Source organism: Notolepis coatsorum (genome assembly GCF_963971535.1).
Source record: "Notolepis coatsorum genome assembly, chromosome: 11".
Classification (NCBI taxonomy): domain Eukaryota; kingdom Metazoa; phylum Chordata; class Actinopteri; order Aulopiformes; family Paralepididae; genus Notolepis; species Notolepis coatsorum.
This window is the reverse complement of record NC_140175.1, coordinates 82,901,710-82,920,326: the sequence shown is the minus strand read 5'-3', so window position 1 is coordinate 82,920,326 and position 18,617 is coordinate 82,901,710. Positions and strand designations below refer to the sequence as shown.

At 46.2% G+C, this 18,617-nt stretch overlaps 1 protein-coding gene across 1 annotated transcript in view; it reads right to left on the bottom strand.

Moving 5' to 3' along the window:
- The window catches only part of scai (suppressor of cancer cell invasion), a gene marked incomplete at its 3' end in the record, with an annotated part of 71,701 nt that overhangs the window by 41,737 nt on the left and 11,347 nt on the right, over window positions 1-18,617 (bottom strand). The window contains exon 2 of the mRNA XM_084324434.1: window positions 13,455-13,550. Within this exon, the coding sequence (XP_084180560.1) occupies window positions 13,455-13,550 (96 nt within the window). The remainder of the gene's footprint in view (window positions 1-13,454; window positions 13,551-18,617) is intronic.

The window sequence follows — 18,617 nt, the reverse complement described above, 5'->3', positions numbered from 1 at the left end:
GTATTTGAAGAACAATACAGCAATCACTCATAACAAGATAAATAAATTAAATAATACAAATTAAAGTGGAAGTGTACTTTAAATAACTTTTGTTTGCTGTGTGTGAGAGGAGTCCGTGTGTGTGTGTATGTGTGTGTGTCTTACTCTGATCGCTGTGTGAGTGAGAGGAGTGTGTGTACTGTGTAATTTGTGTGTGTGTCTTACTCTGATCGCTGTGTGAGTGAGAGGTGTGTACTGTGTAATTTGTGTATGTGTGTGTGTCTTACTCTGATCGCTGTGTGTGAGTGAGAGGAGTGTGAATGTGTGTGTGTCTTACTCTGATCGCTGTGTGTGAGAGAGAGGAGTGTGAATGTGTGTGTGTCTTACTCTGATCGCTGTGTGTGAGTGAGAGGAGTGTGTATGTGTGTGTGTCTTACTCTGATCGCTGTGTGTGAGTGAGAGGAGTGTGTATGTGTGTATCTTACTCTGATCGCTGTGTGTGAGTGAGAGGAGTGCGTGTGTAATGTATTGTGTGTCTAGTCTGATCATCATCTCCTGCAGGGGAACAATGTTTTCAATGTCCAAAATGTGCTATGGGATCATCATGTTATGATGTTGTCTGGAACCCTGAGAAGCCACTCTCACAAAGATAGGTAGTGCACAAAAAAATTAAAATTAAAAATTAAAAAATTAAATAAATAAAGTTTTTTTTTTTTTTTTTTTTTAGTGACTAATCGACGCAACAATTTCTCGTCGACGATTTTTTATAATCGACATCGTCGATTATGTCGACTAATCGTTGCAGCCCTAGAGGGGAGTCCCGTCCACCCGCCCGTCCTAACGAGGGGGGGAGGCAGTCAACTACAACCAATGTGCGAAAAAGGGACCAGTCACCCTAGAACGCACAGTGCAAGCGGGACCGCGTGTGAAAGAGCACTTCGCGGTCCACACCCACCCGCTAGCCCACCTGATGGCGGGGTGCAGGAGAGGTCCCGGCCCTCAGGACTGCCTGGGAGACAGAGCCCCCAGTCATGTCCATGAGGTAAAACCTAACAAAAGGACCCGGGTAGGACCAGGAGGCCGCAGCGCAGATGTCCTCCACCGAGGCCCCCCCAAGCAGGGCAGCGGAGGCCGCCACTCCACGAGTGGAGTGTGCCCTGACGCCTGCGGGGGGAACCTGTCCGGCCAAAGTGTAGCAGAGGGCAATGCCCTCGCATAACCAATGTGACAGGCGTTGCTTGGACAGCGCCTCACCCGCGTGGGAGCCACCGTAACAAACAAACAGTTGATCGGTAGCCCTGATATCCTGCCTGCGGCTAAGGTAAACCATCAGCGCACGGACAGGACACAACAGGTGAAGGCTCGCCTCCAACTCACTAGCGTGAGGAGGGGGGTGAAACGCCTGGAGCACAATATCCCTGGAGCGATAAGAGCTCCGGATATTCTTTGGCACAAAAGCCGGATTAGGCTTCAGAGTCGCACTGTTATCAGCCTGAATAGACAGGCACTCGGACCGCAGCGAGAGAGCACACAGCTCACCCACGCGTTTAGCGGAGGTGATGGCCAGAAGGAACGCGGTCTTTAAAGACAGTCGATCGAATGGCGCCTGCTCAAGAGGCTCGAACGGGGCCCCCAACAGCCTTTCCAGGACCAGTTGGAGGTCCCAGCTCGGAGACAGACCATGTTCCACAGGCTTGAGACGCCGTGCACCAAGCAGGAAACGTCTCACGAGAGGGTGGCTGAACAGCGTTCTGCCCTTAAAGCCCACATGACAAGACGATATAGCTGTGGCATATACCTTCACTGTCGAGGCCGACAGCCTATCCAGGATAGACTGGAGGAAGGACAGAACAGAGTTCAGGGGGCACGACACCGGGTCCAGGCCCCCAACCTCACACCACTCTCGAAACGTAATCTACGGTAGTGGATGGAGCTCGCGCATTCTGGATGGTGTTAACCACAGTAGAGTTAAGACGCATCCCCTCCAGATTCACCCTTTCAGCAGCCAAGCCATTAGAGGCTGCCCCAGAACAGGAGGCAGAAACAGTGTGCCGCAGAGCCTGAGAGAGGGCTCGCGGTGACCCGCGGTGACCACGGAACAGGCCAAGGCGGGGCCACCAAGAGCTGAATCAGGGCCGGGAACCACACAGCTGTGCCCCGGTCCAGCGCGACCAGGATCAAAGTCCTGTGCTCCTGACGTACCCGCTCCAACAGCTGAGCTATCAGGTGTATGGGGGGGAACGCATACAGAATCCCGGGCGGCCACGGGTACATCGAGAAGGCATCCACTCCCAGAGAGGGGTTGTCATTCCGACTGACCGAGAACCACAGAGGGCACTGGTAGGACTGACTGCTTGCCAACAGGTCCACCGCGGCCTCCCCGAATCGGTTCCAGACTTGTCTGACTATGTCTGGACGTAGTCCGTACTCGTCTGAGACCGCCCTGTGACATCACGTCTGCACCCACATTCTCCCTGCCGGGGATGTGGAGAGCCCTCAGGCTGCGCAGATTGAGAGACGCGCATAGCCAGAGTTCGACCGCCGCCCGGTGTAGACGGGGGGAGCGTACTCCTCCCTGTCTGTTGATATACGACGCCGACGCCGTGCTGTCCGTCCTGATCAGAACATGCTCGCGCACCACATGATGGCCGAGCTGTTTGACGACTAGAAGCACTGCTTTCAATTCCAACACATTGATATGTAGTGCAGGCCAGCTGCCCCCTACTGAGTCTGTCCGACACGTCCGCCCCCATCCCGTGAGGGAGGCGTCGGTGAAGACCGTGACGTGCGATAGCCTGCTGCCCATGGAGACCCCGCTGGTGAGGGTCCCAGGCCCCCCCCAGTGGTCAAGGTCCCCCAGTACTGACGTGGGGTCCTTCAGTCGCTTCCACTTGCCTCTCACAGGGTCTATTTTCATACTGAAAAACCACCTCTGTATCCTCCTCATGAAGAGGAGGCCAAGAGGGACCACAGTTTGAGCAGATGCCATCAAGTTCAAGTTTCAAGTTCAAGTTTCTTTATTAGTTGTCATACAGAAATACAGAATACTTTTGCATGAAATGCTTCTTTCTGTTTTGCTCCTGAGAGTGTGCTAGATAAAATAACAAGATAGTGTAAAATAGTATAATATAAGTATAAAATAGAAAGTCAAGTACGTAAACAAGTGTAAACCAAACAAAAAATCTCAATATACATATATACAGTATATGTACAGTCTATACTTCTGTACAGTCTATACAGTCAGCTACTATACAGTACAGTGTAGAATGGTGAGGTATAGCTTAGCTTGTGGTGCCACCTTGTGGTGGTGAGGTGCAATGAGGTGCATGGGATTGATGCCAATAAATATAAAGTGTGTGTTGGGTGCTACAGTGTGTTTATTTAAAGTGAGTGTGTGCGTGTGGATGTGTGTGTTGTGGGTGTATTTGATGGTCTGTTATTGTTCATTGAGCAGGAGCATCACGGACAGCGCCGTAACCATCCTGCCAGGACGGAACCTCCCGAGCGCGCCGAGAATATCGTCTCGCCGCCACTCTGAGAGGGTTGCCCTCATAGACCTTGAGCTTAGAATTAAGCCCAAGTACTCCACCTGTTGACTGGGAAGAGGAGTACTCTTCTCCCAGTCCACAGCAAAACCCCGGCTGGTGAGGTGTTCCACCACCTGCCTGATATGAGACCTGGCGATCTCCTCTGACCGGCTGAGGACCAGAATGTAGTCTAGGTCGAATAAAATTCGTATCCCCCGACGACGCAGAGGTCCCAGCGCGGTCTCCACACACTTGGTGAAGGTGCGAGGAGCCAGAGAGTAGCCTAACGGCAGCCTCTGGTACTCCTACGCTATTCCCTGACACAGGAAGCGTAGGTATTTCCTGTGAGGAGGGAAGATCGGGATGTGAAAATACGCATCCTTCATGTCTATGGAGGTGAACCAGTCTCCCACTCTGACAGCGCATAACAGGTGTTTGACGGTCAACATTCTGAACCATCGCCACAATCAACCGATTGAACGCGGACAGGTCCAGTATGGGTCTGACACGCCCCGATTTCTTGGGCACCAGAAAATATCGGGAGTAAACGCCACTCATTGCGTCCTCCCATGGGACCACGCCGATGGCCTGCTTCGCCAACAGAGAACGGATCTCGTCGGCCAGACCGGTCTCTGCCGCGGACTCTGACAATAGAGTCTGTATCAAACCCAAAAACGGAGGGCGGGGGTGTGCAAACTAACACAAGCCCCGCTCTCAGCGTTCTCTCCATCCACACCGACATATGGCACCTTCTGTAGCCATACGTGGTAAAAATTCCAAAGCGCCCTCGCCGCCCACTAAGAATCGTAGATAGGTGGCCCGGTCGCTCCCGCTGTGCATTGCAAACGCTGGTTTCGCCAACCGCACGAGCAAGGTATCTTGCGGAGTCGGGATTTCGCACCCTGACTCTACCACCGAGGCAATTGCACCCAAGGGAGGACCCCGACAGAAAGGGGTGGTCTGACACGGGGAAACGACAGTCAACACTCGTGGTGAATGAGGTAGTTCCCCCGCTGAGCATTGTCCCGTTTTTGCACAGAAATTAACTTGCTGGGGATGGCCTGCTCTGCGGCTGGACATGCATGGTGTGTGGTCCTCACGCTGTCTAGGGTGAGCTCCTACACACCGTAGCCCTGTAGTGATATTACTACCACCCAAATTACGCGTGCCTGACTCACTACCGCTGCTAGGATTGGAAGTCCGGACGGGGGAGGTACTAACGTAATACCCGGCCTGGCGAGGGCGGGGCTGGGGGAACACACGCAACCTCCTGGGCCTGACAAAAAAAACGCTAGTACTATGAATTGCAGATGACGGCCCTACCCGTGCGCGGTGTGGCTCGACCGCCGCACGCCGTGCGAAGTCCATCGGTCCAGGAATCGAGGAAAGTTCAGTATAGGGCCGCCGTTCCGTCTGGACGCGCCGAAGAGGATCCGGGGGCTGGAGAAACTCCGGCGAAAGTCCAACATTCTTCAATTTCTCCCTTCGCTTCATAATAACGTTCCACTGGTTGAAAGTGCATATGAACAAGCTCACGCATGGAAAAAGATAAGGAAGGGCGTGAGCGTGACCACTTCCTGTGTTTTGTAGGGAAACACGGGAGCAGGCGTGGTCACATGCAAGTGATGTGCATGTGTCAACTTTTTCACATGCACAATATGTGCATGGAGATGATATCTCAATATGGCAGAGCGAGAAGTGATTGCCATATGTAATATAACAGGAGTTCAATTGGAGGATACCTCGGATTGTTTTTTTGTTAATTACCGCCAAATCTCCAAATGAACCTGCTTAGCAAAAGTGCTGGAGTCGCTGATAAACAATTAACTTAAACCTTTTCTTTCAAGTCACTCAGTAGTTAGTCTGCACCAATCTGACTTTAGAGCTAATCACAGCACCATTTCAGCTATTACATTAGTTACAAATGATAGAATATCTGCATTAGACAGGAAGAAACGCTGCCCTTTTTGTAGATCCATCTAAAGCATTCGATACAGTTTATCATCCCTTACTCTTACAAAGTTGATCTAGTGTTGGTTTGGATAGAAAGATGATCTAGTATGGTTTGGATAAAAAGGCATGTGATTTGGTTTCAGGACTATTTGTTAGAGAGTGTGTGAAGTCGGGAAATGCCCAGTCTGAAGATTTGTAAATAACAAAAGGTGTGCCACAAGGTTACATTTTGGGTCCCGTCTTCTTCACTATTCATATAAATTATATTGTCTCTTCTTTGAATGGTTGTTGAGCCCATCTTTATGCTGACGACACTATTGTGTATTGTAGGGGTGTAATGATACACAGAAGCCACGGTTCGGTACGTACCTCGGTATTGGGGTCACGGTTCGGTACAACAGGAAAATAATATTTATAATTATTATTATTAAATAGAATAATTTTATATAGGCTTGCCGTGGTAGTCAGTGATACTGGTGTCATTCTGTGTTCAGGCATCCACTGAGTAAATGTATTGCCTACTGCCCCCTTAACAACAATATGCTTGTTAAGTTTCAGTTTCACTTGTAGAGAGGATTTAACTTCACGTGAAGCTGAGACTGAAGACTAGAGAACAGATGACATGTTACACAACAATGGCAGAGGATTTATAAATATTTTCGACTTAAACACTGTAGCAGCTCAACTGGAGAGGAGCTCAGATGATCAGATCGGAAATGTATCTAGTGCTTATTTTTTTTCCGATCAGCTGTGAGAGAAAGTCCGCAGGAGAAAGTTGGCGTGTGTCTTTCCATTGGTTAACATTATTGGGTGAACAAGAAAACTTAAGAAAACTGTAAAACTGTAATCTACGGTAGTGGATGGAGCTCGCGCATTCTGGATGGTGTTAACCACAGTAGAGTTAAGACGCATCCCCTCCAGATTCACCCTTTCAGCAGCCAAGCCATTAGAGGCTGCCCCAGAACAGGAGGCAGAAACAGTGTGCCGCAGAGCCTGAGAGAGGGCTCGCGGTGACCCGCGGTGACCACGGAACAGGCCAAGGCGGGGCCACCAAGAGCTGAATCAGGGCCGGGAACCACACAGCTGTGCCCCGGTCCAGCGCGACCAGGATCAAAGTCCTGTGCTCCTGACGTACCCGCTCCAACAGCTGAGCTATCAGGTGTATGGGGGGGAACGCATACAGAATCCCGGGCGGCCACGGGTACATCGAGAAGGCATCCACTCCCAGAGAGGGGTTGTCATTCCGACTGACCGAGAACCACAGAGGGCACTGGTAGGACTGACTGCTTGCCAACAGGTCCACCGCGGCCTCCCCGAATCGGTTCCAGACTTGTCTGACTATGTCTGGACGTAGTCCGTACTCGTCTGAGACCGCCCTGTGACATCACGTCTGCACCCACATTCTCCCTGCCGGGGATGTGGAGAGCCCTCAGGCTGCGCAGATTGAGAGACGCGCATAGCCAGAGTTCGACCGCCGCCCGGTGTAGACGGGGGGAGCGTACTCCTCCCTGTCTGTTGATATACGACGCCGACGCCGTGCTGTCCGTCCTGATAAGAACATGCTCGCGCACCACATGATGGCCGAGCTGTTTGACGACTAGAAGCACTGCTTTCAATTCCAACACATTGATATGTAGTGCAGGCCAGCTGCCCCCTACTGAGTCTGTCCGACACGTCCGCCCCCATCCCGTGAGGGAGGCGTCGGTGAAGACCGTGACGTGCGATAGCCTGCTGCCCATGGAGACCCCGCTGGTGAGGGTCCCAGGCCCCCCCCAGTGGTCAAGGTCCCCCAGTACTGACGTGGGGTCCTTCAGTCGCTTCCACTTGCCTCTCACAGGGTCTATTTTCATACTGAAAAACCACCTCTGTATCCTCCTCATGAAGAGGAGGCCAAGAGGGACCACAGTTTGAGCAGATGCCATCAAGTTCAAGTTTCAAGTTCAAGTTTCTTTATTAGTTGTCATACAGAAATACAGAATACTTTTGCATGAAATGCTTCTTTCTGTTTTGCTCCTGAGAGTGTGCTAGATAAAATAACAAGATAGTGTAAAATAGTATAATATAAGTATAAAATAGAAAGTCAAGTACGTAAACAAGTGTAAACCAAACAAAAAATCTCAATATACATATATACAGTATATGTACAGTCTATACTTCTGTACAGTCTATACAGTCAGCTACTATACAGTACAGTGTAGAATGGTGAGGTATAGCTTAGCTTGTGGTGCCACCTTGTGGTGGTGAGGTGCAATGAGGTGCATGGGATTGATGCCAATAAATATAAAGTGTGTGTTGGGTGCTACAGTGTGTTTATTTAAAGTGAGTGTGTGCGTGTGGATGTGTGTGTTGTGGGTGTATTTGATGGTCTGTTATTGTTCATTGAGCAGGAGCATCACGGACAGCGCCGTAACCATCCTGCCAGGACGGAACCTCCCGAGCGCGCCGAGAATATCGTCTCGCCGCCACTCTGAGAGGGTTGCCCTCATAGACCTTGAGCTTAGAATTAAGCCCAAGTACTCCACCTGTTGACTGGGAAGAGGAGTACTCTTCTCCCAGTCCACAGCAAAACCCCGGCTGGTGAGGTGTTCCACCACCTGCCTGATATGAGACCTGGCGATCTCCTCTGACCGGCTGAGGACCAGAATGTAGTCTAGGTCGAATAAAATTCGTATCCCCCGACGACGCAGAGGTCCCAGCGCGGTCTCCACACACTTGGTGAAGGTGCGAGGAGCCAGAGAGTAGCCTAACGGCAGCCTCTGGTACTCCTACGCTATTCCCTGACACAGGAAGCGTAGGTATTTCCTGTGAGGAGGGAAGATCGGGATGTGAAAATACGCATCCTTCATGTCTATGGAGGTGAACCAGTCTCCCACTCTGACAGCGCATAACAGGTGTTTGACGGTCAACATTCTGAACCATCGCCACAATCAACCGATTGAACGCGGACAGGTCCAGTATGGGTCTGACACGCCCCGATTTCTTGGGCACCAGAAAATATCGGGAGTAAACGCCACTCATTGCGTCCTCCCATGGGACCACGCCGATGGCCTGCTTCGCCAACAGAGAACGGATCTCGTCGGCCAGACCGGTCTCTGCCGCGGACTCTGACAATAGAGTCTGTATCAAACCCAAAAACGGAGGGCGGGGGTGTGCAAACTAACACAAGCCCCGCTCTCAGCGTTCTCTCCATCCACACCGACATATGGCACCTTCTGTAGCCATACGTGGTAAAAATTCCAAAGCGCCCTCGCCGCCCACTAAGAATCGTAGATAGGTGGCCCGGTCCCTCCCGCTGTGCATTGCAAACGCTGGTTTCGCCAACCGCACGAGCAAGGTATCTTGCGGAGTCGGGATTTCGCACCCTGACTCTACCACCGAGGCAATTGCACCCAAGGGAGGACCCCGACAGAAAGGGGTGGTCTGACACGGGGAAACGACAGTCAACACTCGTGGTGAATGAGGTAGTTCCCCCGCTGAGCATTGTCCCGTTTTTGCACAGAAATTAACTTGCTGGGGATGGCCTGCTCTGCGGCTGGACATGCATGGTGTGTGGTCCTCACGCTGTCTAGGGTGAGCTCCTACACACCGTAGCCCTGTAGTGATATTACTACCACCCAAATTACGCGTGCCTGACTCACTACCGCTGCTAGGATTGGAAGTCCGGACGGGGGAGGTACTAACGTAATACCCGGCCTGGCGAGGGCGGGGCTGGGGGAACACACGCAACCTCCTGGGCCTGACAAAAAAAACGCTAGTACTATGAATTGCAGATGACGGCCCTACCCGTGCGCGGTGTGGCTCGACCGCCGCACGCCGTGCGAAGTCCATCGGTCCAGGAATCGAGGAAAGTTCAGTATAGGGCCGCCGTTCCGTCTGGACGCGCCGAAGAGGATCCGGGGGCTGGAGAAACTCCGGCGAAAGTCCAACATTCTTCAATTTCTCCCTTCGCTTCATAATAACGTTCCACTGGTTGAAAGTGCATATGAACAAGCTCACGCATGGAAAAAGATAAGGAAGGGCGTGAGCGTGACCACTTCCTGTGTTTTGTAGGGAAACACGGGAGCAGGCGTGGTCACATGCAAGTGATGTGCATGTGTCAACTTTTTCACATGCACAATATGTGCATGGAGATGATATCTCAATATGGCAGAGCGAGAAGTGATTGCCATATGTAATATAACAGGAGTTCAATTGGAGGATACCTCGGATTGTTTTTTTGTTAATTACCGCCAAATCTCCAAATGAACCTGCTTAGCAAAAGTGCTGGAGTCGCTGATAAACAATTAACTTAAACCTTTTCTTTCAAGTCACTCAGTAGTTAGTCTGCACCAATCTGACTTTAGAGCTAATCACAGCACCATTTCAGCTATTACATTAGTTACAAATGATAGAATATCTGCATTAGACAGGAAGAAACGCTGCCCTTTTTGTAGATCCATCTAAAGCATTCGATACAGTTTATCATCCCTTACTCTTACAAAGTTGATCTAGTGTTGGTTTGGATAGAAAGATGATCTAGTATGGTTTGGATAAAAAGGCATGTGATTTGGTTTCAGGACTATTTGTTAGAGAGTGTGTGAAGTCGGGAAATGCCCAGTCTGAAGATTTGTAAATAACAAAAGGTGTGCCACAAGGTTACATTTTGGGTCCCGTCTTCTTCACTATTCATATAAATTATATTGTCTCTTCTTTGAATGGTTGTTGAGCCCATCTTTATGCTGACGACACTATTGTGTATTGTAGGGGTGTAATGATACACAGAAGCCACGGTTCGGTACGTACCTCGGTATTGGGGTCACGGTTCGGTACAACAGGAAAATAATATTTATAATTATTATTATTAAATAGAATAATTTTATATAGGCTTGCCGTGGTAGTCAGTGATACTGGTGTCATTCTGTGTTCAGGCATCCACTGAGTAAATGTATTGCCTACTGCCCCCTTAACAACAATATGCTTGTTAAGTTTCAGTTTCACTTGTAGAGAGGATTTAACTTCACGTGAAGCTGAGACTGAAGACTAGAGAACAGATGACATGTTACACAACAATGGCAGAGGATTTATAAATATTTTCGACTTAAACACTGTAGCAGCTCAACTGGAGAGGAGCTCAGATGATCAGATCGGAAATGTATCTAGTGCTTATTTTTTTTCCGATCAGCTGTGAGAGAAAGTCCGCAGGAGAAAGTTGGCGTGTGTCTTTCCATTGGTTAACATTATTGGGTGAACAAGAAAACTTAAGAAAACTGTAAAATTGTAATGACCCTGCTGTGTTACAAACATATAATTCATTCATGGTTTTGTTTTAGGGACACCTGTAGTAAACGGGAGGGGAGGAGGGGAGAACAGAACAGAACAGAAACAGCCCAGTGCAGAGTGTCAGTGCGCGTTGTTAATTTGTTCTGTCCGCCTGTCATCGTGCCTTTACAAGCTTCAACGTTTTATTCATCATCTAAATTTGGCAATACAAGCTTAATATTCAACGTTAAAGATCAATGTAAGCCAGTGTAAAGTAAAGTATAGATATTGAGCATAGATTTGGAAAATGTTCAACCCTAGTTTCACCTAGTGGTATGAGAGGTATTCTTCGTATGGCTGCACGTGCCGCACCGTGACACCCCTAGTGTATTGTATTAACCTCTTAAGGTTTGATTGTTGGAGCAGTTTTCTTATCGGTTTTGGACTATGGTGTTGGACTATGGTGATGTAATTTATAGACATGCTTCCACTCTTAACTCTTTCACGGCCACGCTTACCGCTCATCTCTACCGCTAGATGGCCAGCTTAAAATAGTCGTTTCCGCGGTGTTTCACTATGTTTGCAGGGCTGTGTGTGTTCTGTATTATAGCTGTGGAGACAATGGTGTGGCTCATTTGACATACGCTACTTGTAGTGCAACATGGAAAAGAAATTTTGTTTCTACACACTGTAGTTTGTAGTTTATTACACACTAAACATCGCGCATTTAAGATAATCCAGTCTTTTTTCATAGATCGCGAGATAAGAGAAAAAAAATTTGCAATAAGCCCAAATCGTTCTGGTTGATTCCCTGAACCCCCAAATCAAAGGTATATAACATGTACATTCACAAAATCATCAAGGGGGGGGGGGGGGGGGGGGGGGGGGGGGGGGGTCATTTTAACTCAAAACTGTGATCGTGTTTGCCAAGCATGTTTTACGTCCGGTGAAACACAGAACTGTGATCGTTAGAAAAACACATTTCAGGTTCGGTAAAATAGACATACCTTAGCTTAGCCAGAAGGTATTCCAAAAAGAATAATTCCAAGTGATCGCATCGCCATCACGATTATCAGTGTATATGTCTATACACATTTCGATGATAAAATACGCTTAGGCAACGGAATTTCGAGGCGATCAATGTGCATCTCTGTTCAAGCAGGAGGAGGAGCCCCTACCAAAAAAAAAAAAAGTAGCCGTGTATCCACGCCAATGCAATTCCAGTTCAGACACAGACGATACTGCCACCTGGTGATATTCGATCGGCATTGCAATTCCAATTTATACAAACGACCCAGGGACAGCTAGAATGACCCGGATGATGATTTAGAACGGGGATCAGAGGAAAAAGATCAAAGGATCTAAAAACATAATAGTACGTGTTTGGCGCCCAATGGTTAGCGAGCAAACACGTAATATTACGTGATTGGCTGTGAATGAGTTAAACCACTTGACACCGTCCATCTGACTCTGCCCTAAGATTCTGCCCTCAGATTCATTACTGGTGACAGGTATGATAGAAATCAGTGTTTACAACCTTCTCGTTGATTGTTATCAGGCCCCATCTGCCGTTCCGCGAAGTCTCTGCGTTGTGTTTATTTATTATAGATGAGGCAATCGTTGTGTGGAATTCTATCCTCCCACGCCCTTACTGGCTGAAGTACTGACTCTCCCCGTTAATGCATCTGGACAAAAATGTACTGGAGTTGTCGTCTCATTATCAGAAAGGAGGATGTTTATTTGCATAAACCAAGGTTCTCGTACAGCATGAACGAATAGAAAGTCTTTAGAGGTATAAGACATTTTATAGATTCTATCTCTCTCGATACCCGCTCTGTGATTCTGCGGCCCGTCTGTTAGCACGCTAGCCATCTATCTCTGTCTAAGGGCTATCTCTCGTAGCTTCCTGCTAGCGGCATATCTCCTCGTGGTCCGTTCTAGCCCCCCCCCCCTCTCTAGCCTCAGAAGAGGCTGGAGCTCTCTGCTTGTCAGTCTCACTATCAAAAACTGAACTGGCTCAGCTTTCTACCACCGTCTACTTAATAGATTCCTTATGTCGCTTTCATTACCTAGGCAACGGCTCTCTCCTACTCTCGCGCTCTCTCTCTCTGATGTTTCTCTTGAATCTAACTCTGTCTCGCTCTCCTAGCAACGGCTATCTCGTCCCCTAGCAACGGCTATCTCGTCCCCTAGCAACGGCTGTCCCTATGTACGTTCGGCCTTGCTCAGAACGTAGTTTATCTACTAAGGAATGTTGTTTTGACTCTAGTCACAGGCACAGAGCTTCTATAGAGAATGGAGTGAAAATGTCTGTCTAAATACCGATTTAGTCAGAGGCTAAACCCCACTTAATTAAAAGGTGTTATTGCCCTATGATATACGTAAACTGTCCTGATCAATGAAAAACACCCAAATCCATCAGGTATGACACTCACCATTGTCTCCTGTAAGATAAGGTTGGTTGATCTTCTCTTGCAGAGAGGCGCAATAATCATTGGTATTTGTTTATATACAAAGCCCTTATTGGTCAATTCCAATTACTTTTTAAGCACCTTGTTAAAAAAAATCCGTTTTCAGGGAATTCCAGGCCTCGATTTTTTTTGTAAAAAAATCAAGCACTTTAAGCACTTCAAGGACCTTGTGCGAACCCTGGGAATGATAATAGGTTCAGCCAGACGTCTCTCCAGTGTGTCTCTAATGTAGTGTGTAGAGGTGTGACTATTACTGGAGTGAACACTGGTTCAGGAATCAGCTCACCTGTGTTGCTGCTGAAATTTCCACAACTTGGTGTAGACATCGAAGGTCCGTCCAAAGTAGGACTGCCACTGCTTGTGTCCATACTGAGGAAGGTCTCTGCAGAAGAAGGAAAAGGTCAAAAACGTCCTGCCGTGGCCCTTGACCAAGGTACTGGCATTACAACTAGAGTTGGTCCCCAGGCGCTGTGATCTCGACGTAACAAAAGTGGCTTTGTCATGATCAAGGGTTAATTATCCCGTGATCTCGACATAACCAATTGGTTTCCTCTGGGTCATGGGATAATTATCTTGTTACCTCAACATAACAAAAGTGGATTTTGTATAATGACCGTCACTGAACCATGATTTGGAGAAAGAGGCATTTATTGACTTATGAATCTAGACATGTTTGCACAAACACACACTATACGGTTCTCCCTTTGTCACTTGCACACATCAATCCATGGAACAAAGGCTCTCATACATGTGCACGCTCATTCCCACATGCACGCTCATACTCAGGTGCAAACTCATCAATATACAATTTTAATGAAAAGTTTTTGTGCACACACCCGCTCATCATGGATTGTGGGCAAACCTCAACCGGTTCTGTCAAAAAATTTGCTGATCAGTCTAAATTCTAATCCATTGCTCATCAGGGCTGCCCCTCTCAGAATATTGGTCGTACTATGGCTACTAGGCTAACTAAAGTAGAGAACAAGGATTGTATTTTTTTTTTCTCAGATCAGCTGTGAGGGAAGGTTGCACGGAAGACAGTTGGTGTGTGTTTCCGGCAGTTGACATTTTCAGCCTATTGTAATGATGCTGACGTGTTTCAACATCCGTTGTTTTTGTTTTAGGGACACCTGTAGTAAAGGAGAGGGAAGGAAGGGAGAAACAGCCCAGTGCTGTGGTTGTTAAATTGCTCCGTTCTCCGCTTGTCACCACGCCTTTTTTAAGTCTATAATTAAATCTAAATATTCTGAAATAAAGAGTTTGTTTATTTGAAATCAGATGAAAACTCATCCCTGCCTTATATAAAGCTGAGCCTCTTTCATAATCTCAGATGGAGGGAGGGAGGGAGGGAGGGAGGGAGGGAGGGAGGGAGGGAGGGAGGGAGAGTTCTGACCTATTTAACAAATTATGACCACTTAATAATTTAATACAGGCTAAAACACTGAGAAGAAGCACCCATTTAATATAAATGTATGATTTTGCTGTAGTCTCACTTTCAGCGCGCGCCTCCACACTGACCTTTTATAGGCACTCCTCACAAACTCACTCAAATCAAACACCTTGTGTGTCTTGGGAATGAAATTGAAGAGAATGCAGACAACACAGATATAAATTGTATCCACAAACCCATACATTTTAATTTAACTATCAGCGGGAAAAGGCTACTGTATCTGTACGCCAGGGGCGGTTCTAGCATCAGACCTTTAGGGGGGCTCAGCCACTAGAGCAATAGTACATTTTGGTGAGTTGTTCCTATACAATTCACTTATGACATTTAGGTAACATTAATGAACAACTACAGTATTAAGGAGACAACTACAGTATGTAAGTAGTAAACCTATTACCGGTATTATAATTTTTTTTTATTCCAGTCGATCATAATGATCATGATCATATTACGGAGCGCTCACTGCGTTCGAGAGAGAGAGAGAGAGACTGACATTTTCCTATATCTATGGGAAAAAGACATTTCCAGTGAGTGAAGGTTTGTTCAAATCATGAGGGAACAAAATATTATTTTGAGGCCACAACATATTTTTTCATTTTGCGTGGCAGCAATAAGCCTTTGTAGCAAGCAGATTAGCTGGGCTAGCTAGCTAACATTAGCTGAACTGACATTAGCTTGATAGCTAACTAGCGAATAGCATCAGCTACTAGCTAACATAAGCTAATGTTCTTTGACACTATTATTACACCAACACCATGGAACTAATGACCAATTTGACAACGTTCTCTGTCAGAATAGTCAGTGATTTTATATAGTGCTAGCTAACGTTTCAACATACTTGTCTTGTTGCCCATCAGCACTGGCAAATTCACTATTACTAAACTAGTTACAGTAGGTAGCTAGCTACATCTGCTTCCACATCTTGTGTTGAATGTTGGACTGGGACTTGACATGACGTTACCAACGTCTTTGACATTATATATATATTTTTTATAGTTAACCAATGAGGTCAACAGGCTACTACCGGCAATCCATGTCTGTAATAATAATAATAAAAACAATAAAACATTTAAAAATGTAATTACAAAATATATATATATATTTTTTTTAATCTTAGGGGGGCTAATATTAGATTTAGGGAGGCTTCAGCCCCCCTAAAAAGGGTCTAGAACCACCACTGCTGTACGCTACATCGTTGAGTAAGGAACATGGTTAGTCTACAGCAGGGGTGGCCAAACCGCGGCTCGCAAGCCGCATGTGGCTCCTTGCCTGTCAATGTGTGGCTCTTCCATCCATAAAAAAAAAATATATATAAAGTTTTTTTTTGTCACTCATTCCATAAGGACGTAGAATAAACATTTACAGATATATTTTTTAAATGGTCCATTTGCATGTTCTTGGTATCTGAATCTAGGGACATCTATGGATCTCAGGGAATGTATTCCCAGTGTCAGAAATAGTGTGTCTGTTACTAGGCTTGAGTAAATTGTAATGAACCAAAGGAGAATATCAATTACATTAAAAAATATATATATTATCTTTGACTGTGAATAACAGCATGCTAAAATTTACCAGACCTGAAAAATCTAAGCAAATGAATAAAGGGAAGATGATTAAACAGAAGGTTTTGTAGATACAGTACTAAATTCTGCCATCTTTTTTACGTAATTCCTCTAATAGTAACCGGTATTCAATTAAAAACCGGGTCTCTATTAATGACCGGGTGCGCTGTTGAGCTAAGCAATTATAAGCCGGCCTCCTAATACAAGCCGGGTTTCATGTATATGCTGGCCTGGCTGTGCAGTAAATACCATATAATGGTATGGTGTTAATGTTTACAGAGAGAGTAAGCCTACCTCAGAATTGTATAAAACGAAGTTATTATTATTATTATTATTATTATTATTATTATTGTAACTGAGGGGTACAATTCCCTGACTGTATTGATAAGTATGGTATCATTAAACCACTACCGCTTTATGTACTTTAATTACTGGCCATACAGTACATGATATATAAATATGATGAACACTTCCCACAATAAATCGGTTCCACACAAAGTTATAATTAAGTATTTATTGCAGCAAAAGGTACATAATATACTTCTCTATTATACTTTGGATGCACTTGTAAGGCAAAGGAATGTGCGTAGGCAAATCAATAATGAATGTCCATTCTCTGGTTACGCAGGAGGTAATTATACGACCTGAATCTTAGGGAATTATATCTATGGTGCACTGGTGATATATAGCGGGAGATACTGAAGGGTCCCCCCGGATGTAAGCCAGCAGGGGTAGAGGATCTGTCGGTAGTAGAGAGTCTGGTCAACGATGACTAAGGAGACTCCAAGTACAGGAGACGGTGCAATAGTATCTTGATCCACAGACGAATACAGCCGTTCTCCGTAGACTGTAGCTCCACAGTGAAGAAAGCTAGCCTGCCTCAGGCTCTCTGAGGCGCAGACTCGACGTGGCTCCTCACAGGGTAAATCCCACACACGTGTAGGCGTCGGCGATTCTCCGCTCCATAAATCACAGGACCAAAACAAATATAATCCAGCCGTAAATGGCTATGCAGTCGTCGGGTAGATTAATCCAGTGTACATGTCCACACGGTCCTCGTCTAGGTCTCCTCGGGTGAAAGCGCCATGAAAGCAGCCCAGCCTGGATAAGCACTCTAGCTGGTACGAGGAAGCGTTGGTGATGCTGGTCACTGTAGAACTTTAGCCGCACGATACACTATACACAAATAGACTATTACTGACTTAATAGAAATATGTCGCACTCGACGGTATAGCGCCAAACTCTGACACTTCAGTTATTAATTTGCACGCGGTCTCAATGCTCTCTTTGGGGCCAAACAGGCCATACTTCACCGCACGGAGTATCGTGGGTGAGGCTTCAACTTTAGTTCCTAAGTGCTTCTGTATTCACCTGCGCCATATTTATATGCACGGCGAACAATCTAGTGCCAACCTCATTTCTGTCTCGTATTCCTGGGCAAGGCCGGGCATGTACAGACATGTCTTGACGGTGGCTTTGAACCTGACTCTGGAGGCATGGCCCTGGCGCCTGTGGACCGCTGTCCAATAGGAGAATGAAATATTATGGTCTGTACTAGGCTAAAGGGATATTCCGTGTATATGTACAAGGAATATACAAGGGATATCAAAACGATATACAAATACTATGCAATATATATCAATCAATAAATATATATATTCGGTTTAATCTGATCCTTTGTAACAATTATTATTATTATTATTATTATTATTATTATACCAGTATTGTGATTGCACTATTTTACTTTATTTTACTTTTTTTGACCACCTGTAATTGCACTGTTTACTACCGTATTTCATACAGTACTTGGTTTCAATAAATGAACCCAGTACATTTTACTGGGTTCAAACTGACACAAAATGTTGATTTATTCATTATGATCCGTTTGAAAATTAGAAATATAGGCCTCTCTCTTATACATGCCTCCTCCTAATACAAGCCTGGTATCAGCTACAGTTGAAACAAATACAAGCCGGGGTTACTATTAGAGGAATTACGGTAATGTAAATTTCTCCACAATTTTTCATCATATTGCAACACTGTTTTTTGCTAGACGTTCACAGAAAGGTAGAGAAACGAACTGCGTTCTGTTTTATGGCAATAACGTTCAGGTTTATGGAAGATAATCCCAAAAAATAAGAGAAATAAAGTATATCCAGAAGTCAGATTATTGATGGGGCTGGCGTGAGCTGGGTAGGGTAGTTTTTCGAAATTCAAAAGCCCTGAGTCTCTTCCTTCAAAAGACTATACTCACTTTTGGCTGCTCCACTTCCTCCTGTCACTATGCGCCGGTTTCCGACTCAATGCCCTGAGATTTCTATAATCTTATATTTCACTAATAACAGTTACAATCATTGGTAAACAAACGTAATGCTGAAAATATACACTTTTACTGTATATCTCGGGCATAAGAGGTTAACCCTGTGAGGCCCAAATTAAA